Source organism: Salvelinus namaycush, unplaced genomic scaffold, assembly GCF_016432855.1.
Source record: "Salvelinus namaycush isolate Seneca unplaced genomic scaffold, SaNama_1.0 Scaffold719, whole genome shotgun sequence".
In the NCBI taxonomy this organism is placed as follows: domain Eukaryota; kingdom Metazoa; phylum Chordata; class Actinopteri; order Salmoniformes; family Salmonidae; genus Salvelinus; species Salvelinus namaycush.
The window spans coordinates 6,146-34,111 of record NW_024061441.1 but is presented as its reverse complement, the minus strand read 5'-3'; the positions used below and the strand labels follow the sequence as shown (position 1 = coordinate 34,111).

The following is a 27,966-nucleotide window of genomic DNA, read 5'->3' as shown; positions in this document are numbered from 1 at the left end:
GCCTTCTCAGAAGAGTGGAGGCTGTTATAGCAGCAATGTTCCAACATCTAGTGGAAAGCCTTCCCAGAAGAGTGGAGGCTGTTACAGCAGCAATGTTCCAACATCTAGTGGAAAGCCTTCCCAGAAGAGTGGAGGCTGTTACAGCAGCAATGTTCCAACATCTAGTGGAAAGCCTTCCCAGAAGAGTGGAGGCTGTTACAGCAGCAATGATCCAACATCTAGTGGAAAGCCTTCCCTGAAGAGTGGAGGCTGTTATAGCAGCAATGTTCCAACATCTTGTGGAAAGCCTTCCCAAAAGAGTGGAGGCTGTTATAGCAGCAATGTTCCAACATCTACTGGAAAGCCTTCCCAGAAGAGTGGAGGCTGTTACAGCAGCAATGTTCCAACATCTAGTGGAAAGCCTTCCCAGAAGAGTAGAGGCTGTTATAGCAGCAATGTTCCAACATCTAGTGGAAAGCCTTCCCAGAAGAGTGGAGGCTGTTATAGCAGCAATGTTCTAACATCTAGTGGAAAGCCTTCCCAGAAGAGTGGAGGCTGTTATAGCAGCAATGTTCCAGCATCTAGTAGAAAGTCTTCCCAGAAGAGTGGAGGCTGTTACAGCAGCAATGTTCCAACATCTAGTGGAAAGCCTTCCCAGAAGAGTGGAGGCTGTTATAGCAGCAATGTTCCAACATCTAGTGGAAAGCCTTCCCAGAAGAGTGGAGGCTGTTATAGCAGCAATGTTCCAACATCTAGTGGAAAGCCTTCCCAGAAGAGTGGAGGCTGATATAGCAGCAATGTTCCAACATCTAGTGGAAAGTCTTCCCAGAAGAGTGGAGGCTGTTATAGCAGCAATGTTCCAACATCTAGTGGAAAGCCTTCCCAGAAGAGTGGAGGCTGTTCCAGCAGCAATGTTCCAACATCTAGTGGAAAGCCTTCCCAGAAGAGTGGAGGCTGTTATAGCAGCAATGTTCCAACATCTAGTGGAAAGCCTTCCCAGAAGAGTGGAGGCTGTTATAGCAGCAATGTTCCAACATCTAGTGGAAAGCCTTCCCAGAAGAGTGGAGACTGTTATAGCAGCAATGTTCCAACATCTAGTGGAAAGCCTTCCCAGAAGAGTGGAGGCTGATATAGCAGCAATGTTCCAACATCTAGTGGAAAGCCTTCCCAGAAGAGTGGAGACTGTTACAGCAGCAATGTTCCAACATCTAGTGGAAAGCCTTCCCAGAAGAGTGGAGGCTGATATAGCAGCAACTCCATATTGATGGCCATGATTTTGGAATGAGATGTTGGATGAGCAGGTGTCCACATACTTTTGGTCATGTAGTGTACAAGACTAGTACCCAGAAAAGAGAATAGTGCCTGGAGATCAGAGGGTTTCATGAGTATTGACTGAGGTGTCTATAATTACCACAGCTAAAGTCAGGTTGTCATGTAGTGTACAAGACTAGTACCCAGAAAAGAGAATAGTGCCTGGAGATCAGAGGGTTTCATGAGTATTGACTGAGGTGTCTATAATTACCACAGCTAAAGTCAGGTTGTCATGTAGTGTACAAGACTAGTACCCAGAAAAGAGAATAGTGCCTGGAGATCAGAGGGTTTCATGAGTATTGACTGAGGTGTCTATAATTACCACAGCTAAAGTCAGGTTGTCAGGTAGTGTACAAGACTAGTACCCAGAAAAGAGAATAGTGCCTGGAGATCAGAGGGTTTCATGAGTATTGACTGAGGTGTCTATAATTACCACAGCTAAAGTCAGGTTGTCATGTAGTGTACAAGACTAGTACCCAGAAAAGAGAATAGTGCCTGGAGATCAGAGGGTTTCATGAGTATTGACTGAGGTGTCTATAATTACCACAGCTAAAGTCAGGTTGTCATGTAGTGTACAAGACTAGTACCCAGAAAAGAGAATAGTGCCTGGAGATCAGAGGGTTTCATGAGTATTGACTGAGGTGTCTATAATTACCACAGCTAAAGTCAGGTTGTCATGTAGTGTACAAGACTAGTACCCAGAAAAGAGAATAGTGCCTGGAGATCAGAGGGTTTCATGAGTATTGACTGAGGTGTCTATAATTACCACAGCTAAAGTCAGGTTGTCATGTAGTGTACAAGACTAGTACCCAGAAAAGAGAATAGTGCCTGGAGATCAGAGGGTTTCATGAGTATTGACTGAGGTGTCTATAATTACCACAGCTAAAGTCAGGTTGTCAGGTAGTGTACAAGACTAGTACCCAGAAAAGAGAATAGTGCCTGGAGATCAGAGGGTTTCATGAGTATTGACTGAGGTGTCTATAATTACCACAGCTAAAGTCAGGTTGTCAGGTAGTGTACAAGACTAGTACCCAGAAAAGAGAATAGTGCCTGGAGATCAGAGGGTTTCATGAGTATTGACTGAGGTGTCTATAATTACCACAGCTAAAGTCAGGTTGTCATGTAGTGTACAAGACTAGTACCCAGAAAAGAGAATAGTGCCTGGAGATCAGAGGGTTTCATGAGTATTGACTGAGGTGTCTATAATTACCACAGCTAAAGTCAGGTTGTCATGTAGTGTACAAGACTAGTACCCAGAAAAGAGAATAGTGCCTGGAGATCAGAGGGTTTCATGAGTATTGACTGAGGTGTCTATAATTACCACAGCTAAAGTCAGGTTGTCAGGTAGTGTACAAGACTAGTACCCAGAAAAGAGAATAGTGCCTGGAGATCAGAGGGTTTCATGAGTATTGACTGAGGTGTCTATAATTACCACAGCTAAAGTCAGGTTGTCATGTAGTGTACAAGACTAGTACCCAGAAAAGAGAATAGTGCCTGGAGATCAGAGGGTTTCATGAGTATTGACTGAGGTGTCTATAATTACCACAGCTAAAGTCAGGTTGTTAGGTATGCCTGGTTGTGGAAAGACGCGTGTTACCTGGGGAAGTCCTCGTCCTGCCACTCCTCTTTAAGTTCCACCCCCTCCATGCGGAGACGAGCCTCGGTGGTCGCCACAGACTCCTGGCGCTCCAGACTGCAGAGAGACAGACAGGTCAGAACAGTTTAATGCTCCAGACTGCAGAGAGAGAGAGACAGGTCAGAACAGTTTAATGTTCCAGACTGCAGAGAGAGAGAGACAGGTCAGAACAGTTTAATGTTACAGACTACAGAGAGACAGACAGGTCAGAACAGTTTAATGCTCCAGACTGCAGAGAGAGAGAGACAGGTCAGAACAGTTTAATGTTACAGACTACAGAGAGACAGACAGGTCAGAACAGTTTAATGCTCCAGACTGCAGAGAGACAGACAGGTCAGAACAGTTTAATGCTCCAGACTGCAGAGAGAGAGAGACAGGTCAAAACAGTTTAATGTTACAGACTGCAGAGAGAGAGACAGGTCAGAACAGTTTGTTCCAGACTGCAGAGAGAGAGACAGGTCAGAACAGTTTAATGCTACAGACTACAGAGAGAGAGACAGGTCAGAACAGTTTAATGCTACAGACTACAGAGAGAGAGACAGGTCAGAACAGTTTAATGCTACAGACTACAGAGAGAGAGACAGGTCAGAACAGTTTAATGTTACAGACTGCAGAGAGAGACAGGTCAGAACAGTTTAATGTTACAGACTACAGAGAGAGAGACAGGTCAGAACAGTTTAATGTTACAGACTACAGAGAGAGAGAGACAGGTCAGAACAGTTTAATGTTACAGACTACAGAGAGAGAGACAGGTCAGAACAGTTTAATGTTACAGACTACAGAGAGAGAGACAGGTCAGAACAGTTTAATGCTACAGACTACAGAGAGAGACAGGTCAGAACAGTTTGTTCCAGACTGCAGAGAGAGAGACAGGTCAGAACAGTTTAATGTTACAGACTACAGAGAGAGAGACAGGTCAGAACAGTTTAATGCTACAGACTACAGAGAGAGAGACAGGTCAGAACAGTTTAATGTTACAGACTGCAGAGAGAGAGAGACAGGTCAGAACAGTTTAATGTTACAGACTACAGAGAGAGAGACAGGTCAGAACAGTTTGTTCCAGACTGCAGGGAGAGAGACAGGTCAGAACAGTTTAATGTTACAGACTACAGAGAGAGAGACAGGTCAGAACAGTTTAATGTTACAGACAGCAGAGAGAGAGACAGGTCAGAACAGTTTAATGTTACAGACTGCAGAGAGAGAGACAGGTCAGAACAGTTTAATGTTACAGACTGCAGAGAGAGAGACAGGTCAGAACAGTTTAATGTTACAGACTGCAGAGAGAGACAGGTCAGAACAGTTTAATGTTACAGACTACAGAGAGAGAGACAGGTCAGAACAGTTTAATGCTACAGACTACAGAGAGAGAGACAGGTCAGAACAGTTTAATGTTACAGACTGCAGAGAGAGACAGGTCAGAACAGTTTAATGTTACAGACTACAGAGAGAGAGACAGGTCAGAACAGTTTAATGTTACAGACTACAGAGAGAGAGAGACAGGTCAGAACAGTTTAATGTTACAGACTACAGAGAGAGACAGGTCAGAACAGTTTAATGTTACAGACTACAGAGAGAGAGACAGGTCAGAACAGTTTAATGCTACAGACTACAGAGAGAGAGACAGGTCAGAACAGTTTAATGTTACAGACTGCAGAGAGAGAGACAGGTCAGAACAGTTTGATGTTACAGACTGCAGAGAGAGAGACAGGTCAGAACAGTTTAATGCTACAGACTGCAGAGAGAGAGACAGGTCAGAACAGTTTAATGTTACAGACTGCAGAGAGAGAGACAGGTCAGAACAGTTTAATGTTACAGACTACAGAGAGAGAGAGACAGGTCAGAACAGTTTAATGTTACAGACTACAGAGAGAGAGAGACAGGTCAGAACAGTTTAATGTTACAGACTGCAGAGAGAGAGACAGGTCAGAACAGTTTAATACTACAGACTGCAGAGAGAGAGACAGGTCAGAACAGTTTAATGTTACAGACTACAGAGAGAGAGACAGGTCAGAACAGTTTAATGTTCCAGACTACAGAGAGAGAGACAGGTCAGAACAGTTTGTTACAGACTACAGAGAGAGAGACAGGTCAGAACAGTTTAATGTTACAGACTGCAGAGAGAGAGACAGGTCAGAACAGTTTAATGCTACAGACTGCAGAGAGAGAGACAGGTCAGAACAGTTTAATGTTACAGACTACAGAGAGAGAGACAGGTCAGAACAGTTTGTTACAGACTACAGAGAGAGAGACAGGTCAGAACAGTTTAATGTTACAGACTACAGAGAGAGAGACAGGTCAGAACAGTTTAATGCTACAGACTGCAGAGAGAGAGACAGGTCAGAACAGTTTAATGTTACAGACTACAGAGAGAGAGACAGGTCAGAACAGTTTAATGTTACAGACTACAGAGAGAGAGACAGGTCAGAACAGTTTGTTACAGACTACAGAGAGAGAGACAGGTCAGAACAGTTTAATGTTACAGACTACAGAGAGAGAGACAGGTCAGAACAGTTTAATGTTACAGACTGCAGAGAGAGAGACAGGTCAGAACAGTTTAATGCTACAGACTACAGAGAGAGAGACAGGTCAGAACAGTTTAATGCTACAGACTACAGAGAGAGAGACAGGTCAGAACAGTTTAATGCTACAGACTACAGAGAGAGAGACAGGTCAGAACAGTTTAATGCTACAGACTACAGAGAGAGAGACAGGTCAGAACAGTTTAATGTTACAGACTGCAGAGAGAGAGACAGGTCAGAACAGTTTAATGTTACAGACTACAGAGAGAGAGAGACAGGTCAGAACAGTTTAATGTTACAGACTACAGAGAGAGAGAGACAGGTCAGAACAGTTTAATGTTACAGACTACAGAGAGAGAGAGACAGGTCAGAACAGTTTAATGTTACAGACTACAGAGAGAGAGAGACAGGTCAGAACAGTTTAATGTTACAGACTACAGAGAGAGAGAGACAGGTCAGAACAGTTTAATGTTACAGACTGCAGAGAGAGAGACAGGTCAGAACAGTTTAATGTTACAGACTGCAGAGAGAGAGACAGGTCAGAACAGTTTAATGTTACAGACTGCAGAGAGAGAGACATTCCTCCTCAATGGTCATTCCTCCTCAACGGTCATGGTCATTCCTCCTCAACGGTCATGGTCATTCCTCCTCAACGGTCATGGTCATTCCTCCTCAACGGTCATGGTCATTCCTCCTCAACGGTCATGGTCATTCCTCCTCAACGGTCATGGTCATTCCTCCTCAACGGTCATGGTCATTCCTCCTCAACGGTCATGGTCATTCCTCCTCAACGGTCATGGTCATTCCTCCTCAACGGTCATGGTCATTCCTCCTCAACGGTCATGGTCATTCCTCCTCAACGGTCATGGTCATTCCTCCTCAACAGTCATGCTGCTCCCCCTATGGTCATTCCCCCACATCCAGGGTCCGAAATTAACACCCGCTAAGCGCCAAATGTGGGTAGATTTTCCGTTTGGCGAGTAAATCCCAGAAGGCTATCCGCCACACTGGCGGGTAAATGTTTGTACCAAAATAGTAATGTAAATTATCTGGCATGATGGCTCAGAGGAAATGACTCATGTTTGCCAGTCAGAGACTGCCACTAGTGCTCTTAGTTTTGCTGCACTGTTTACCGTACGGGACATCAGCTACTCGACATTGCTCACTTTTAAAAAAAAAAATATTTTACCTTTATTTAACTAGGCAAGTCAGTTAAGAACAAATTCTTATTTTCAATGACGGCCTAGGAACAGTGGGTTAACTGCCTTGTTCAGGGGCAGAACGACAGATTTGTACCTTGTCAGCTCAGGGATTTGAACTTGCAACCTTTCGGTTACTAGTCCAACGCTCTAACCACTAGGCTACCCTGCCACCCCCAACTTGCCACGGGTCTGCTGCTAGCTACCGTTCATTGTTATGTGGCGACATTTACCTGGAGTAAGCCAACCTTTGAAACAAAAACCCACTGACAGAAAAGGAGGACAAATCACATATAAAAGAAAGTTTTGTAAGAAATGGAGGATTGGAGTTACAGGAGTTTCAAGAGGCTGGCTACAGTATGATGCTGAGGCTGTGGTAAATGAGTTGTGTGTTGCCAGTATGCTGAAGATAAAAGCAGAAACAACTCATTGGTCATCAGAAATAAACCGATGAAGCTGGAGAACATTCGTGACCATGAACACAACGAGTGTCACATTGCCTGCGTGTCTCTGTGTCCCGAACTCAATCGCAGCCTCTCCTCTTGACACCCTCTGTGACAGCGCTAATGGAAATGTCAGAGCAGACCAGCACGGAGATAAAGATACTGTTTAGGACTGTACATGCCACTGGCAAGAAGGCGAGACCACTTTCTGACTTGGAGTGGATGTGTGAGTAAGTGAAACTGTTGTTAGTCTTGTAGAAAGACTAGTACTGTCGTAGATAGTTTTAACAAGTCTAGCAGACGTGGTCCAGTATTGTAGGTTATTTCTCAGCTCTTGATAAGCTTTGATTCACCTCAAAATAGTGTATAAATACTAGGGCTGGGCGATATGACCAAAACCTCATATCCCGATAACAATACATATCACGATAACAATACATATCACGATATAGAACATTTTCTGTAAATTCAATGAATAAATAGTTGATATAAAATGGCCACATGTAAAGGCCTATTACTCATTACATTTTGAATTAAACTCAACAAATTAAAGGTAGTTACTCATATTTGATTATTTCTCCTTTTATTTAGAACCTTTGTGAAAATGTTCAATTAAGCATGTAACAAAATATAAAATATGAATGTATAAAACCTAAAAAGGTAAATAGAAAACAGAAAATTATTATAGGCCTAATATATATATTTTTGGGGGGCTTGCCTGTTTTGCATGTTATTTTGGCATTAATACGTGTCACATAACAATTTGCATTTGGTATCTTGGGTTGAGTGTTAGCACCAACTCACGAAACCTCCGTTTCTCCACCGTGTAAATTGGGGCCATGTCTTTGCAGATGTAAGTTGTAACGGCAGCTGTTATCTCCTTCCATCTTCGTGATTCTTTGCCATACGGTGTGCCACGGGCAAAAGCCTCCTGCAACGTCATCCGTAGACTCTCTGCATCCGTAGACTCTCGTCATCCGTAGACTCTCGTCATCCGTAGACTCTTTCCGTACTGAGTCACATGATTCTTGCTTAGGTGGTAAAAGAGGTTAGTGGTGTTTGAGTCTGTTGTCGGGGCCGGCCTGCTGCATATTTTGCAGAGGATGGTTATCAGGTCCGTGTCAGACTTTCCATACCACGTCCATGTGACCGAAGTAGCCCACCTTTTAGGTGTGAGCTCCGTGTCTCTGTGTCACGTTCACTCTCCTCCATGTTTGTTTGTGTTGCAAATTTCCTTCCACCCGGCACGTGGAAGAACGCAAAGCATTGTCCAATTGACAAAAAATATTGCAGTAAAGAGTGTGATTTGCGACAACGAAATAAACAATAGAGCATAATATTAAACGACAGACGTTTTACTATCGTCACACGATATATATATCGTCATATCGCCCAGCCCTAATAAACACCATAACATTATAGGCCTACTGATGCTGGCATGGCTCTCCATGCTTTCCTATGGCTCTGTATATCCCGGGTGGCGCAGTGGTCTAGGGCACTGCATCGCAGTGCTAGCTGCGCCACCAGAGTCTCTGGGTTCGCGCCCAGGCTCTGTCGCAGCCGGCCGCAACCGGGAGGTCCGTGGGGCGACGCACAATTGGCATAGCGTCGTCCGGGTTAGGGAGGGTTTGGCCGGTAGGGATATCCTAGTCTCAGTATGTAAAATGTAATAAAATGTATGCACTCTACTGTAAGTCGCTCTGGACAAGAGCGTCTGCTAAATGACTAAAATGTAAATGTAAAATGTAACATTCTATTTTAATGACTGTCTCCAGATGCTGTTTCCATTTTAAAGCATTGTGACACAATTGACTTCACCAGCCTTACAGTGTTGATCCTTACGTAAACAAAGGCTAGAAGGCGAATTTAGAACAATCAACTGCCAGCTATACTGGACAACAGGATTGTATATTTAATTGTTATTGAATTCATCTGTTTGATTTTTGCAGCTTGGATGAAAAACCAAAAGGAATCGCTGTCGTCAACATACAGAAATGAGAAGCAGGCCAAAGAGTTTATGCAATATGGAGGTAGAGAGAAACAACTTCAGAGAGGATCTGAAAAATACCACATTTCTCTCCATCGTGTCAGGTGGCTCTACAGACAGTTCTGTGAAAGAGGAGGAGTTAGTTTATGTCAGATTCTGTCACAAGGGCAAGATCGAGTCGAAGTTTGTTGGCATCAAGTCGGTGGAGAAGGCAGACGCACATAAGCAACGTCATTCAGCGCCATCATGGAGGGAGTGTGTGATGAGTGGGGGAGCAAGTCGGTCGCTCTGGGAACAGATGGAGCTGCTGTGATGACCGGAGCCAACGATGGTGTGGTCAGCCGGCTAAAGGGGGACAGGGCCTACAGACAGGGCCTACATCATCAGCATCCACTGTATGGCACACCGCCTTGAACTGACCTGTTCTGACGCCATCCCGTCCAATGGGATGTTTCAGAAAGTAGGAGACCTCCTCGGTGGGCTCTACACCTTCTACCAGTCCAACGGGATGTTTCAGAAAGTAGAAGACCTCCTCGGTGGGCTCTACACCTTCTACCAGTCCAACGGGATGTTTCAGAAAGTAGAAGACCTCCTCGGTGGGCTCTACACCTTCTACCAGTCCAACGGGATGTTTCAGAAAGTAGAAGACCTCCTCGGTGGGCTCTACACCTTCTACCAGTCCAACGGGATGTTTCAGAAAGTAGAAGACCTCCTCGGTGGGCTCTACACCTTCTACCAGTCCAATGGGATGTTTCAGAAAGTAGGAGACCTCCTCGGTGGGCTCTACACCTTCTACCAGTCCAACGGGATGTTTCAGAAAGTAGAAGACCTCCTCGGTGGGCTCTACACCTTCTACCAGTCCAACGGGATGTTTCAGAAAGTAGAAGACCTCCTCGGTGGGCTCTACACCTTCTACCAGTCCAACGGGATGTTTCAGAAAGTAGAAGACCTCCTCGGTGGGCTCTACACCTTCTACCAGTCCAACGGGATGTTTCAGAAAGTAGAAGACCTCCTCGGTGGGCTCTACACCTTCTACCAGTCCAATGGGATGTTTCAGAAAGTAGGAGACCTCCTCGGTGGGCTCTACACCTTCTACCAGTCCAACGGGATGTTTCAGAAAGTAGAAGACCTCCTCGGTGGGCTCTACACCTTCTACCAGTCCAACGGGATGTTTCAGAAAGTAGAAGACCTCCTCGGTGGGCTCTACACCTTCTACCAGTCCAACGGGATGTTTCAGAAAGTAGAAGACCTCCTCGGTGGGCTCTACACCTTCTACCAGTCCAACGGGATGTTTCAGAAAGTAGGAGACCTCCTCGGTGGGCTCTACACCTTCTACCAGTCCAACGGGATGTTTCAGAAAGTAGGAGACCTCCTCGGTGGGCTCTACACCTTCTACCAGTCCAACGGGATGTTTCAGAAAGTAGAAGACCTCCTCGGAGGGCTCTACACCTTCTACCACACCAGTCCACTGAACAGGGCAAACCTGGTAAACAGCTGCCAGGCTCTTGGGCACACAACACTGGTGCCCACCAGAATTGGAGGGACCCGATGGGTAGGACACCTACTGCGTACACTGGACCACTTCCTGCGAGGTTACCAGGGGCGTGTCCAGCACCTGGAACAGGTAGTGGCTCTAGATTGCTATGCTAAGTACTTCAAAAGTACTCATCAATATGTAATGTCCAGTAAATAAGAACAAACACTGCAACTCCCCCTACGGTAATTTCACCTCAACAGTCAAGGCGCTCCCCCTACGGTCATTACCCAGAAACGGTCACACTGCTCCCCCTACGGTCATTACCCAGAAACGGTCACACTGCTCCCCCTACGGTCATTACCCAGAAACGGTCACATTGCTCCCCCTACGGTCATTCCCCCACAACAGTCACTCTGCTCCCCCTACGGTCATTACCCAGAAACGGTCACATTGTTCCCCCTACGGTCATTACCCAGAAACGGTCACATTGCTCCCCCTACGGTCATTTCCCCACAACAGTCACTCTGCTCCCCCTACGGTCATTACCCAGAAACGGTCACATTGCTCCCCCTACGGTCATTCCCCCACAACAGTCACTCTGCTCCCCCTACGGTCATTACCCAGAAACGGTCGCACTGCTCCCCCTACGGTCATTCCCCCACAACAGTCACTCTGCTCCCCCTACGGTCATTACCCAGAAACGGTCACATTGCTCCCCCTACGGTCATTCCCCCACAACAGTCACTCTGCTCCCCCTACGGTCATTACCCAGAAACGGTCACATTGCTCCCCCTACGGTCATTCCCCCACAACAGTCACTCTGCTCCCCCTACGGTCATTACCCAGAAACGGTCACATTGCTCCCCCTACGGTCATTACCCAGAAATGGTCACATTGCTCCCCCTACGGTCATTACCCAGAAACGGTCACATTGCTCCCCCTACGGTCATTCCCCCACAACAGTCACTCTGCTCCCCCTACGGTCATTACCCAGAAACGGTCACATTGCTCCCCCTACGGTCATTACCCAGAAATGGTCACTCTGCTCCCCCTACGGTCATTACCCAGAAACGGTCGCACTGCTCCCCCTACGGTCATTACCCAGAAACGGTCACACTGCTCCCCCTACGGTCATTACCCAGAAACGGTCACGCCACTCCCCCTACGGTCATTACCCAGAAACGGTCACGCCACTCCCCCTACGGTCATTACCCAGAAACGGTCACGCCACTCCCCCTACGATCATTCCCCCTCAGTCTTTACTCGGCCTCCACCCCAATGTATTTATTCATCACTGCTACAGTCAGTGCTATTTCTGTTCATACAGTTGTTTTTTTATTACCATTTTCATTATTTCATTTAACTTAGTCCTGCATGTTGGAGCATAAGATTTTCACTGTAGCCTGCAGTCACACCTCCAACCCTGTACATGTGACTATTAAACACTGTAGCCTGCAGTCACACCTGCAACCCTGTACACGTGACTATTAAACCCTGTAGCCTGCAGTCACACCTGCAACCCTGTACACGTGACTATTAAACACTGTAGCCTGCAGTCACACCTGCAACCCTGTACACGTGACTATTAAACACTGTAGCCTGCAGTCACACCTCAACCCTGTACACGTGACTATTAAACACTGTAGCCTGCAGTCACACCTCAACCCTGTACACGTGACTATTAAACACTGTAGCCTGCAGTCACACCTGCAACCCTGTACACGTGACTATTAAACACTGTAGCCTGCAGTCACACCTGCAACCCTGTACACGTGACTATTAAACACTGTAGCCTGCAGTCACACCTGACACCCTGTACATGTGACTATTAAACACTGTAGCCTGCAGTCACACCTGACACCCTGTACACGTGACTATTAAACACTGTAGCCTGCAGTCACACCTGCAACCCTGTACACGTGACTATTAAACACTGTAGCCTGCAGTCACACCTGCAACCCTGTACATGTGACTATTAAACACTGTAGCCTGCAGTCACACCTCAACCCTGTACACGTGACTATTAAACACTGTAGCCTGCAGTCACACCTGCAACCCTGTACATGTGACTATTAAACACTGTAGCCTGCAGTCACACCTGCAACCCTGTACACGTGACTATTAAACACTGTAGCCTGCAGTCACACCTGCAACCCTGTACACGTGACTATTAAACACTGTAGCCTGCAGTCACACCTGCAACCCTGTACACGTGACTATTAAACACTGTAGCCTGCAGTCACACCTGCAACCCTGTACACGTGACTATTAAACACTGTAGCCTGCAGTCACACCTCAACCCTGTACACGTGACTATTAAACACTGTAGCCTGCAGTCACACCTGCAACCCTGTACACGTGACTATTAAACACTGTAGCCTGCAGTCACACCTGCAACCCTGTACACGTGACTATTAAACACTGTAGCCTGCAGTCACACCTGCAACCCTGTACACGTGACTATTAAACACTGTAGCCTGCAGTCACACCTGCACACGTGACTATTAAACACTGTAGCCTGCAGTCACACCTGCAACCCTGTACACGTGACTATTAAACACTGTAGCCTGCAGTCACACCTGCAACCCTGTACACGTGACTATTAAACACTGTAGCCTGCAGTCACACCTGCAACCCTGTACACGTGACTATTAAGCACTGTAGCCTGCAGTCACACCTGCAACCCTGTACACGTGACTATTAAACACTGTAGCCTGCAGTCACACCTGCAACCCTGTACACGTGACTATTAAGCACTGTAGCCTGCAGTCACACCTGCAACCCTGTACACGTGACTATTAAACACTGTAGCCTGCAGTCACACCTGCAACCCTGTACACGTGACTATTAAACACTGTAGCCTGCAGTCACACCTGCACATGTGACTATTAAACACTGTAGCCTGCAGTCACACCTGCAACCCTGTACACGTGACTATTAAACACTGTAGCCTGCAGTCACACCTGCAACCCTGTACACGTGACTATTAAACACTGTAGCCTGCAGTCACACCTGCACATGTGACTATTAAACACTGTAGCCTGCAGTCACACCTGCAACCCTGTACATGTGACTATTAAACACTGTAGCCTGCAGTCACACCTGCAACCCTGTACATGTGACTATTAAACACTGTAGCCTGCAGTCACACCTGCACATGTGACTATTAAACACTGTAGCCTGCAGTCACACCTGCAACCCTGTACACGTGACTATTAAAACACTGTAGCCTGCAGTCACACCTGCAACCCTGTACACGTGACTATTAAACACTGTAGCCTGCAGTCACACCTGCAACCCTGTACACGTGACTATTAAACACTGTAGCCTGCAGTCACACCTGCAACCCTGTACATGTGACTATTAAACACTGTAGCCTGCAGTCACACCTGCAACCCTGTACACGTGACTATTAAACACTGTAGCCTGCAGTCACACCTGCAACCCTGTACACGTGACTATTAAACACTGTAGCCTGCAGTCACACCTGCAACCCTGTACACGTGACTATTAAGCACTGTAGCCTGCAGTCACACCTGCAACCCTGTACACGTGACTATTAAACACTGTAGCCTGCAGTCACACCTGCAACCCTGTACACGTGACTATTAAACACTGTAGCCTGCAGTCACACCTGCAACCCTGTACACGTGACTATTAACCTTTACCGAACCTCAACCCCGTATCCGGGATCACCCCCCACCCCCCACACACTGATTAGCATAGCTAGCATAGCTTCACAAGTAGATAGTAGCATCTAAATATCATTAAATCACAAGTCCAAGACACCAGATGAAAGATACAGATCTTGTGAATAAAGCCACCATTTCAGATTTTTAAAATGTTTTACAGGGAAGACAAAATATGTAAATCTATTAGCTAAACACGTTAGCAAAATACACCACTATTCTAACTCCATCAGTTTCTTACTCCTTCAGGTGCTATCACCAATTCGGCTCAACTAAGATATTGATAGCCAATAACCTATAAAAAAAACCATCAGATGACAGTCTGATAACATATTCATGGTATAGGATAGTTTTTGTTAGAAAAAAGTGCATATTTCAGGTAGAAATCACAGTTTACAATTGCACCGACCATCACAAATCGACTAGAATTACTAGATAGAGCAACGTGTATGACCAATTTACTCATCATAAAACATTTCATAAAAATAGACAAAGCATAGCAATGGAAAGACCCAGTTCTTGTGATTTCAGACCATATTTCAGATTTTCTAAGCGTTTTTCAGCGAAAACACAATAAATCGATAAGTTAGCATACTACATGTGCAAACGTTACCAGAGCATCGATTCCAGCCAAAGAGCGCTATAACGTAATCACCGCCAAAAGATATTAATTTTTTCACTAACCTTCTCAGAATTCTTCCGATGACACTCCTGTAACATCATTTTACAACATACATATACAGTTTGTTCGAAAAGGTGCATATTTAGCCATACAAAACCGTGGTTACACAATAAAAATACTAGGAAATCAAGCCTCAATATGTCTGACGTCATCTATCAGAGTGATCTAGTTTAATTGAAAGCTAATCATATACTTGACTAAAAAATACAGGGTTGACAGGAATCGAAAGACAAATTAGTTCTTAATGCAACCGCTGATTTACATTTGTAAAATTATCCTTACTTTTCAATACAGGGTTCGCCAAGTGAAGCTATACCAAACAAAATGGCGAAATATGCGTTTAAAATATTTCGACAGAACAACAATTTATCATATTAAATATTGCTTACTTTGAGCTGTTCTTCCATCATATTCTTGGGCAATGTATCCTTTCTATGTTATAAACGTCTTTTGGTCGATAGATGTCCTCTGTCCTTCGAAATATCCACTAACGATCGAACGGGACCCCAAAACGTGTCCAAAGTTTCAGAGTGCACAACAAAGAAATTCCTCAAAATCGCACTAAACGGATATAAATTGCTATAAAACGGTTTAAATTAACTACCTTATGATGTTTCTAAGTCCTATATCGAATTAAATTACAGACGGATACATTTCAAGTTGATAACCGAGCCTGTGAAAATGGCGTCCGGAGGTCCCTTCCTGCGTAAGGGCGAGCGTCGAAAGGGGGGCTACTCTCACTCCTTGGTCTTTTATAACCTCTGAGAGCTACGGAGAAGGCCCATTCCACTTCTCATTGGTTACTGACATCCAGGGGAAGGCGGGTGCAGTTCGTGTCGTTCCATAGGATAGACAGAGACCTTAAAAACTGATCTGAAACCAGAGCTTCGCTCTCAGACCTTTCACTGTCTGTCATGGATTTCGCTGTAGAAAGAGTTCTGGGTCACCCACAGACATCATTTCAACGTTGTATGAAACTAGAAGGTGTTTTCTATCCAATATAATTAATAATATGCATATTGTACGAGCAAGAATTGAGTACTAGGCAGTTTAATTTGGAGACGACAAAATGCTAATTCGGAACAGCACCCCCTGTAGTCGCAAGAAGTTTTAAGCGCTGTAGCCTGCAGTCACACCTGCAACCCTGTACACGTGACTATTAAACACTGTAGCCTGCAGTCACACCTGCAACCCTGTACACGTGACTATTAAACACTGTAGCCTGCAGTCACACCTGCACATGTGACTATTAAACACTGTAGCCTGCAGTCACACCTGCAACCCTGTACACGTGACTATTAAACACTGTAGCCTGCAGTCACACCTGCAACCCTGTACACGTGACTATTAAACACTGTAGCCTGCAGTCACACCTGCACATGTGACTATTAAACACTGTAGCCTGCAGTCACACCTGCAACCCTGTACATGTGACTATTAAACACTGTAGCCTGCAGTCACACCTGCAACCCTGTACATGTGACTATTAAACACTGTAGCCTGCAGTCACACCTGCACATGTGACTATTAAACACTGTAGCCTGCAGTCACACCTGCAACCCTGTACACGTGACTATTAAAACACTGTAGCCTGCAGTCACACCTGCAACCCTGTACACGTGACTATTAAACACTGTAGCCTGCAGTCACACCTGCAACCCTGTACACGTGACTATTAAACACTGTAGCCTGCAGTCACACCTGCAACCCTGTACATGTGACTATTAAACACTGTAGCCTGCAGTCACACCTGCAACCCTGTACACGTGACTATTAAACACTGTAGCCTGCAGTCACACCTCAACCCTGTACACGTGACTATTAAACACTGTAGCCTGCAGTCACACCTGCAACCCTGTACATGTGACTATTAAAACACTGTAGCCTGCAGTCACACCTCCAACCACTGTACATGTGACTATTAAACACTGTAGCCTGCAGTCACACCTCCAACCACTGTACATGTGACTATTAAACACTGTAGCCTGCAGTCACACCTGCAACCCTGTACACGTGACTATTAAACACTGTAGCCTGCAGTCACACCTGCAACCCTGTACACGTGACTATTAAACACTGTAGCCTGCAGTCACACCTGCAACCCTGTACACGTGACTATTAAACACTGTAGCCTGCAGTCACACCTGCAACCCTGTACACGTGACTATTAAACACTGTAGCCTGCAGTCACACCTGCAACCCTGTACACGTGACTATTAAACACTGTAGCCTGCAGTCACACCTGACACCCTGTACACGTGACTATTAAAACACTGTAGCCTGCAGTCACACCTGCAACCCTGTACACGTGACTATTAAAACACTGTAGCCTGCAGTCACACCTGCAACCCTGTACACGTGACTATTAAAACACTGTAGCCTGCAGTCACACCTGCAACCCTGTACACGTGACTATTAAACACTGTAGCCTGCAGTCACACCTGCAACCCTGTACACGTGACTATTAAAACACTGTAGCCTGCAGTCACACCTGCAACCCTGTACACGTGACTATTAAAACACTGTAGCCTGCAGTCACACCTGCAACCCTGTACACGTGACTATTAAACACTGTAGCCTGCAGTCACACCTGCAACCCTGTACATGTGACTATTAAACACTGTAGCCTGCAGTCACACCTGCAACCCTGTACATGTGACTATTAAACACTGTAGCCTGCAGTCACACCTGCAACCCTGTACACGTGACTATTAAAACACTGTAGCCTGCAGTCACACCTGACACCCTGTACATGTGACTATTAAACACTGTACCCTGCAGTCACACCTCCAACCACTGTACATGTGACTATTAAACACTGTAGCCTGCAGTCACACCTGCAACCCTGTACACGTGACGATTAAACACTGTAGCCTGCAGTCACACCTGCAACCCTGTACACGTGACGATTAAACACTGTAGCCTGCAGTCACACCTGCAACCCTGTACATGTGACTATTAAACACTGTAGCCTGCAGTCACACCTGCAACCCTGTACACGTGACTATTAAACACTGTAGCCTGCAGTCACACCTGCAACCCTGTACATGTGACTATTAAACACTGTAGCCTGCAGTCACACCTCAACCCTGTACATGTGACTATTAAACACTGTAGCCTGCAGTCACACCTGCAACCCTGTACACGTGACTATTAAACACTGTAGCCTGCAGTCACACCTGCAACCCTGTACACGTGACTATTAAACACTGTAGCCTGCAGTCACACCTGCAACCCTGTACACGTGACTATTAAACACTGTAGCCTGCAGTCACACCTCAACCCTGTACATGTGACTATTAAACACTGTAGCCTGCAGTCACACCTCAACCCTGTACATGTGACTATTAAACACTGTAGCCTGCAGTCACACCTGCAACCCTGTACATGTGACTATTAAACACTGTAGCCTGCAGTCACACCTGCACATGTGACTATTAAACACTGTAGCCTGCAGTCAACCCTGTACATGTGACTATTAAACACTGTAGCCTGCAGTCACACCTGCACATGTGACTATTAAACACTGTAGCCTGCAGTCACACCAGGAAGAGATGGACTCAACCATGACAGCCTCTAATGTGATTCTCTAAAACTAACTGTATAAATGCTGAGTAAATGACAGTTCAGTCCACCAATTAATGAACTTAATGAAGTCAGAGACCTGTTTATTCAGCAGGCCTAATGTTATACACAGCAAGAGAATTCAGTGGTAGACAGAGTAAACTGATGCTGTCCACAGTGGTAGTATGTAGTAGTATTGCTCATTTTGTGTGTGTTGTCTTGTTCTTCTATCCTCGTGGGGACATGAAATCCCCAAAGGTCCCCACAAGAATAGTAAAACAAGGAAAATCATCCCTGTGGGTTTAGGGTTAGGTTTACAATTAGAGTTAGAGTTTGGGTTTAGGTTTACAATTAGGGTTAGAGTTTAGGTTTAGGGATACAATTAGGGTTAGAGTTTAGGTTTAGGGATACAATTAGGGTTAGAGTTTAGGTTTAGGGATACAATTAGGGTTAGAGTTTAGGGTTAGGTTTACAATTAGAGTTAGAGTTTGGGTTTAGGTTTACAATTAGGGTTAGAGTTTAGGTTTAGGGATACAATTAGGGTTAGAGTTTAGGTTTAGGGATACAATTAGGGTTAGAGTTTAGGTTTAGGGATACAATTAGGGTTAGAGTTTAGGTTTAGGGATACAATTAGGGTTAGAGTTTAGGTTTAGGGATACAATTAGGGTTAGAGTTTAGGTTTAGGGATACAATTAGGGTTAGAGTTTAGGTTTAGGGATACAATTAGGGTTAGAGTTTGGGTTTAGGTTTAGGGTTACAATTAGGGTTAGTTTGGGTTTAGGGTTACAATTAGGGTTAGAGTTTGGGGTTAGGTTTAGAATTAGGGTTAGAGTTTGGGTTTAGGGATAGGAGTTAGGTTTGGGGAAAATAGGATTTTGAATGGATGTGTGTTGGTAACATGCATAATATTGATGCCATCACACTGACAACAAAGGACCTCAGCACAATAACATTGATAATAAGCAGCTCTAGGCAGACTGCAGTCTTCCTGTATAGATATTGCCATACAACTTTTCTAACTAAAGTGTACAAGATAGCACAGTGGTGAGAAGTAAGCTCATACCTTCCATTATGTCCAGAGGTTGAGTATGTCTGGGGTATTCTGACGGGAGTGGAGCATGGCACCACCTCCCTTTCCTCCTGTTCTTCTGGAGTCACCGTTTCCTGCGGCGGACCTCCTGTTTGGGTTGGCCTCTGTAGCGCTGCTCCTGCGGCCTCTTCGCCATTTTCCAATGAAAGCTCTGTGCTGCTGTTTTGCAGCTCTTCTAAATCTTCTTCCTCTTCTCCTCCCGAAGACGAAGGGCTCGGAGTGTCCCTGATATGTCCCCCCAGGCTCTCATAAATCCTGGGTGTGTCTAGGTCTGGGCTATTGTTCAGACTCATAACGTTATCACCCGCAGCCTTCAGCACTACCTCACTCTCGATCATATCTGTAGCCATCACAGCTGCTTCCTTTCAAACAGGGTCTGGACAAAAGAGGGTCTGGATCAAATGCTTCAAACCCAAAAGCAACAGTTTATGAATATGAGATTCCTGCTGGCTTGTTAGCTGATAGCTCTAGTAGTAGCTAAATACAAAACAAGTCATACGTTCACTATTATTTTCTTTGAAGTTAGTTGTGAAACTGAGTGAGCCAGGTTTAAAGAAACGACGTAACTAAGTTAGCTAACTTCCTAGCTAACAACCAGCTAGCCACTTGTTTAGCTAGCCCGCTAGCCACCAGTAGGACTTGGCTTTGTGGCCGAGCAGTGCGTAGTCAACTTTTCCCCTTCCTTCCTCCGTTGGACTCCAGCAAAAGCTAATGCTAACCACAATGCTAGTTAGTTAGCCAACTGTCCTTAGCAGCGCCAACTTAGATAAAGTGGATTTGACGATGTCTTGCGAGCCATGAAAACCGAATCAAACACATTCAATCGCTTTCCGTTAGATGTTTAGCACGATACACCTTGATTTCCCGACGGTTCATAATGAATCTCTACTCTTTTCGTTGGAGAGTTCCAATCTGTCACTGGTCTTCTCTCCCCGTTATTAAGATACACGTCGTCATCTCCCTCTCCCCCTCAGAGCTGACAAATTCCCCGACAATGCCCTCTGTTGGTTATGGCCAGTGTTTCACAAAACTCCCCGAGTAGGCTACCCCTGCAGGTCCAATTATTTGATGTATTCAATTTACATGTATTTTTATTTTAGTCATTTAGTAGACGCTCTTGGAGTATGAGGTATAATACCCATACAACCTAGCGGTCAAACTCGGAAATGGTTCCAATCGTTTTTCCACCATTAATGTTTCCCACAGGGGATTGTAGGAACACTTCCATGTACTGTATGATTTGTCATTTTGATTTCCGAGTCAAAACGGAGAATGGAAAAACCACACATTTTTAATTTTCTGTTTCTGAATTTGAAAAACAACCCTTACAAAAATGTCCCACAGGATTCCTGCATGATTCTTCTGCAAGAGTCCTTCAGGAAATCCCACAGGATTTTCGTGATCATTTTCCTGTCAGACAACCATCAGGATTCCTGCACGAATGGTTTTGCAGGACCAATCCTGCATGATTCTTACAATTCCTGCAGTATTCCTACACATAATTCCTGCAGGAAGTCCCTCAGAATTTAGTTTAGACAATTCCTGCACGAATGGTTTTGCAGGACCAATTCTGCAGGAGTCTTACAATTCCTACAGGAATCATACACATAATACCTGCATTCTAATAATTTTTCTCGTAGGACTAACCTACAGGAGCAATACTGCACAATCATTTTATTTCTGCAGGATTGAAACTCAAATGTTTCCACCTCTACCAAGGATCATATCACCTCTACCTTACCTGACACCCTAGACCCACTCCAATTTGCATACCACCCCAATAGATCCACAGATGATGCAATCACCATTGCACTGCACACTGCCCTATCCAATCTGGACAAGAGGAATACCTATGTAAGAATGCTGTTCATTGACTATAGCTCAGCCTTCAACGCCATAGTACCCTCCAAACTCATCATTAAGCTCGGGGGCCCTGGGTCTGAACCCCGCCCTGTGCAACTGGGTCCTGGACTTCCTGACGGGCCGCCCCCCCAGGTGGTGAAGGTAGGAAACAACACCTCCACTTCGCTGATCCTCAACACAGGGGCCCCACAAGGGTTCATGCTCAGCCCTCTCCTGTACTCCCTGTTCACCCATGACTGTGTGGCCACGCACGCCTCCAACTCAATCATCAAGTTTGCAGATGGCACAACAGTAGTAGGCCTGATTTCCAACAATGACGACACAGCCTACAGGGAGGAGGTGAGGGCCCTGGCAGAGTGGTGCCAGGAAAATAACCTCTCCCTTAATGTCAACAAAATGAAGTAGCTCATCGTGGACTTCAGGAAACAGCAGCGGGAGCACGTCCCTTTCCACATCAACGGGACTGCAGTGAAGAAGGTGAAAAGCTTCAAGTTCCTTGACGTACACATCACAATCTGAAATGTTCCAACCACACAGACAGTGTGGTGAAGAAGGCGCAACAGCCCCTCTCCAACCTCAGAAGGCTGAAGAAATTTGGCTTGACCCGTAAGACCCTCACAAACTTTTACAGATGCACAATCGAGAGCATCTTGTCAGGCTGTTTCACCGCCTGGTACAGCAACTGCACCGCCCGCAATCGCAGGGCTCTCCAGAGGGTGGTGAGGTCTGTCGAACGCATCACCAGGGGCAAACTACCTGCCCTCCAGGTCACCTACAGCACCCGGTGTCACAGGAAGGCCAAAAAGATCACCAAGGACATCAACCACCCACCACGGCCTGTTCACCCCACTATCATCCAGAAGACAAGGTCAGTACAGGTGCATCAAAGCTGGGACAGGGAGACTGAAAAAACAGCTTTTATCTCAAGGCCATCAGACTGTTAAATAGCCATCACTAGCCAGCTACCACCCGGTTACTTAACCCTGCACCCCGTTGAATCACTGGCCACTTTAATAATGTTTACATACTGCTTTACTCATTTCATATGTACATACTGTATTCTGTTCTACTGTATTTTAGTCAATGCCACTCCACTCGTCCTAATATTTATATATTTCTTAATTCCATTCTTTTACTTTAGATTTGTGTGTATTGTTGTGAATTGTTAGATATTACTGCACTGTTGGAGCTAGGAACACAAGCATTTCGCAACATTCGCAATAACATCTGCTAAACATGTGTATGTGACCAATACAATTTGATTTGATTTTGTAATTCCTGCAGTAGACCTATACGGTATATATATACTTTATATAGATAGGGAAAAAAGACAACACTGCATCAAAAGTCAGATTAATGAGGGCAACTTTATTAAATCAGCTAATTCAACATGTGTGTATGAGTGCTTGTCCACCAACCATCCAGTCACGTAGCACAGCAGTTCCTAGGAGACCAAAATAAAACTGCATCAGGAAAATGGGATATTGGTTTTGGGCCCTGATCCATTTTTTTGTAAAAGTGTAAAAAAAAAAAAAGCAGCAATTCCTGATTAATCATCCCTTATCTATATTTCATAATGTCACAAAAGTACATTTTAATGATGTATTACTTTTCTTTAAGATGCAATGTCCAGACACATATCCCCATGAGGCCTCTGTTATGATCCTGTTGAAGAAATATAAGATCATTCATTTGTATTCAAACTGAAATATGGGCTACCCAAATAGGGTCCAGGATAAACACATATTTTCATCATTAGCCAGAGTCATAATGACATTTAACGTATTCTGTACCTGAGCTTGAAGTGGGCAGAGCTGGTTTTTGTGATGTTGTGGGGGAACCTCATGCATGCCTCTGGTAGTGTGTAGGTATTGCTATGTGGAATACTGGGGGCAAATACACAATAAAAAGAAAACTCCATAAATCAACTGACAAAAGGAATTGATTAGTTTGACTTATTCTTTTGACACACATTTACATTTTATCCAAGATCTCACATACAATTTGTTCTGAATCCAATCAACCATGACCACAACACACTCACCTGGAGGGAGGGGTCAGTCCTTTTCCTCCATGTGCTCCAATCAACCATGACCACAACACACTCACCTGGAGGGAGGGGTCAGTCCTTTTCCTCCATGTGCTCCAATCAACCATGACCACAACACACTCACCTGGAGGGAGGGGTCAGTCCTTTTCCTCCATGTGCTCCAATCAACCATGACCACAACACACTCACCTGGAGGGAGGGGTCAGTCCTTTTACCTCATGTGCTCCAATCAACCATGACCACAACACACTCACCTGGAGGGAGGGGTCAGTCCTTTTCCTCCATGTGCTCCAATCAACCATGACCACAACACACTCACCTGGAGGGAGGGGTCAGTCCTTTTCCTCCATGTGCTCCAATCAACCATGACCACAACACACTCACCTGGAGGGAGGGGTCAGTCCTTTTCCTCATGTGCTCCAATCAACCATGACCACAACACACTCACCTGGAGGGAGGGGTCAGTCCTTTTACCTCATGTGCTCCAATCAACCATGACCACAACACACTCACCTGGAGGGAGGGGTCAGTCCTTTTCCTCCATGTGCTCCAATCAACCATGACCACAACACACTCACCTGGAGGGAGGGGTCAGTCCTTTTACCTCATGTGCTCCAATCAACCATGACCACAACACACTCACCTGGAGGGAGGGGTCAGTCCTTTTACCTCCATGTGCTCCAATCAACCATGACCACAACACACTCACCTGGAGGGAGGGGTCAGTCCTTTTACCTCATGTGCTCCAATCAACCATGACCACAACACACTCACCTGGAGGGAGGGGTCAGTCCTTTTCCTCCATGTGCTCCAATCAACCATGACCACAACACACTCACCTGGAGGGAGGGGTCAGTCCTTTCCCTCCATGTGCTCCAATCAACCATGACCACAACACACTCACCTGGAGGGAGGGGTCAGTCCTTTTACCTCATGTGCTCCAATCAACCATGACCACAACACACTCACCTGGAGGGAGGGGTCAGTCCTTTTACCTCATGTGCTCCAATCAACCATGACCACAACACACTCACCTGGAGGGAGGGGTCAGTCCTTTTCCTCCATGTGCTCCAATCAACCATGACCACAACACACTCACCTGGAGGGAGGGGTCAGTCCTTTTCCTCCATGTGCTCCAATCAACCATGACCACAACACACTCACCTGGAGGGAGGGGTCAGTCCTTTTACCTCATGTGCTCCAATCAACCATGATCACAACACACTCACCTGGAGGGAGGGGTCAGTCCTTTTCCTCCATGTGCTCCAATCAACCATGATCACAACACACTCACCTGGAGGGAGGGGTCAGTCCTTTTCCTCCATGTGCTCCAATCAACCATGACCACAACACACTCACCTGGAGGGAGGGGTCAGTCCTTTTACCTCATGTGCTCCAATCAACCATGACCACAACACACTCACCTGGAGGGAGGGGTCAGTCCTTTTACCTCATGTGCTCCAATCAACCATGACCACAACACACTCACCTGGAGGGAGGGGTCAGTCCTTTTACCTCATGTGCTCCAATCAACCATGATCACAACACACTCACCTGGAGGGAGGGGTCAGTCCTTTTACTCCATGTGCTCCAATCAACCATGACCACAACACACTCACCTGGAGGGAGGGGTCAGTCCTTTTCCTCCATGTGCTCCAATCAACCATGACCACAACACACTCACCTGGAGGGAGGGGTCAGTCCTTTTCCTCCATGTGCTCCAATCAACCATGACCACAACACACTCACCTGGAGGGAGGGGTCAGTCCTTTTACCTCATGTGCTCCAATCAACCATGACCACAACACACTCACCTGGAGGGAGGGGTCAGTCCTTTTCCTCCATGTGCTCCAATCAACCATGACCACAACACACTCACCTGGAGGGAGGGGTCAGTCCTTTTACCTCATGTGCTCCAATCAACCATGACCACAACACACTCACCTGGAGGGAGGGGTCAGTCCTTTTACCTCCATGTGCTCCAATCAACCATGACCACAACACACTCACCTGGAGGGAGGGGTCAGTCCTTTTACCTCATGTGCTCCAATCAACCATGACCACAACACACTCACCTGGAGGGAGGGGTCAGTCCTTTTCCTCCATGTGCTCCAATCAACCATGACCACAACACACTCACCTGGAGGGAGGGGTCAGTCCTTTTCCTCCATGTGCTCCAATCAACCATGACCACAACACACTCACCTGGAGGGAGGGGTCAGTCCTTTTACCTCATGTGCTCCAATCAACCATGACCACAACACACTCACCTGGAGGGAGGGGTCAGTCCTTTTCCTCCATGTGCTCCAATCAACCATGACCACAACACACTCACCTGGAGGGAGGGGTCAGTCCTTTTACCTCCATGTGCTCCAATCAACCATGACCACAACACACTCACCTGGAGGGAGGGGTCAGTCCTTTTACCTCATGTGCTCCAATCAACCATGACCACAACACACTCACCTGGAGGGAGGGGTCAGTCCTTTTACCTCATGTGCTCCAATCAACCATGACCACAACACACTCACCTGGAGGGAGGGGTCAGTCCTTTTACCTCATGTGCTCCAATCAACCATGACCACAACACACTCACCTGGAGGGAGGGGTCAGTCCTTTTACCTCCATGTGCTCCAATCAACCATGACCACAACACACTCACCTGGAGGGAGGGGTCAGTCCTTTTACCTCATGTGCTCCAATCAACCATGACCACAACACACTCACCTGGAGGGAGGGGTCAGTCCTTTTACCTCATGTGCTCCAATCAACCATGACCACAACACACTCACCTGGAGGGAGGGGTCAGTCCTTTTACCTCATGTGCTCCAATCAACCATGACCACAACACACTCACCTGGAGGGAGGGGTCAGTCCTTTTACCTCATGTGCTCCAATCAACCATGACCACAACACACTCACCTGGAGGGAGGGGTCAGTCCTTTTACCTCATGTGCTCCAATCAACCATGACCACAACACACTCACCTGGAGGGAGGGGTCAGTCCTTTTACCTCATGTGCTCCAATCAACCATGACCACAACACACTCACCTGGAGGGAGGGGTCAGTCCTTTTACCTCATGTGCTCCAATCAACCATGACCACAACACACTCACCTGGAGGGAGGGGTCAGTCCTTTTACCTCATGTGCTCCAATCAACCATGACCACAACACACTCACCTGGAGGGAGGGGTCAGTCCTTTTCCTCCATGTGCTCCAATCAACCATGACCACAACACACTCACCTGGAGGGAGGGGTCAGTCCTTTTCCTCCATGTGCTCCAATCAACCATGACCACAACACACTCACCTGGAGGGAGGGGTCAGTCCTTTTACCTCCATGTGCTCCAATCAACCATGACCACAACACACTCACCTGGAGGGAGGGGTCAGTCCTTTTACCTCCATGTGCTCCAATCAACCATGACCACAACACACTCACCTGGAGGGAGGGGTCAGTCCTTTTACCTCCATGTGCTCCAATCAACCATGACCACAACACACTCACCTGGAGGGAGGGGTCAGTCCTTTTACCTCATGTGCTCCAATCAACCATGACCACAACACACTCACCTGGAGGGAGGGGTCAGTCCTTTTACCTCATGTGCTCCAATCAACCATGACCACAACACACTCACCTGGAGGGAGGGGTCAGTCCTTTTACCTCATGTGCTCCAATCAACCATGACCACAACACACTCACCTGGAGGGAGGGGTCAGTCCTTTTCCTCCATGTGCTCCAATCAACCATGACCACAACACACTCACCTGGAGGGAGGGGTCAGTCCTTTTACTCCATGTGCTCCAATCAACCATGACCACAACACACTCACCTGGAGGGAGGGGTCAGTCCTTTTACCTCATGTGCTCCAATCAACCATGACCACAACACACTCACCTGGAGGGAGGGGTCAGTCCTTTTACCTCATGTGCTCCAATCAACCATGACCACAACACACTCACCTGGAGGGAGGGGTCAGTCCTTTTACCTCATGTGCTCCAATCAACCATGACCACAACACACTCACCTGGAGGGAGGGGTCAGTCCTTTTACCTCATGTGCTCCAATCAACCATGACCACAACACACTCACCTGGAGGGAGGGGTCAGTCCTTTTACCTCATGTGCTCCAATCAACCATGACCACAACACACTCACCTGGAGGGAGGGGTCAGTCCTTTTACCTCATGTGCTCCAATCAACCATGACCACAACACACTCACCTGGAGGGAGGGGTCAGTCCTTTTACCTCATGTGCTCCAATCAACCATGATCACAACACACTCACCTGGAGGGAGGGGTCAGTCCTTTTCCTCCATGTGCTCCAATCAACCATGATCACAACACACTCACCTGGAGGGAGGGGTCAGTCCTTTTACCTCCATGTGCTCCAATCAACCATGACCACAACACACTCACCTGGAGGGAGGGGTCAGTCCTTTTCCTCCATGTGCTCCAATCAACCATGACCACAA

General features: G+C 46.3%; 1 protein-coding gene across 2 annotated transcripts in view; it reads right to left on the bottom strand.

Moving 5' to 3' along the window:
* The window catches only part of bnip2 (BCL2 interacting protein 2), a 69,685-nt gene extending 49,147 nt beyond the window's left edge, over positions 1 to 20,538 (bottom strand). For both annotated transcript variants that reach the window (XM_038987400.1, XM_038987401.1), the window contains exons 1-2: positions 19,550 to 20,538; positions 2,888 to 2,983 (exon numbers count right to left, since the gene is read on the bottom strand). In XM_038987400.1, coding sequence (XP_038843328.1) covers positions 2,888 to 2,983; positions 19,550 to 19,926 — 473 coding nt within the window. In that variant the 5' untranslated portion in view covers positions 19,927 to 20,538. The remainder of the gene's footprint in view (positions 1 to 2,887; positions 2,984 to 19,549) is intronic.
* Positions 20,539 to 27,966: the final 7,428 nt, after the last annotated feature.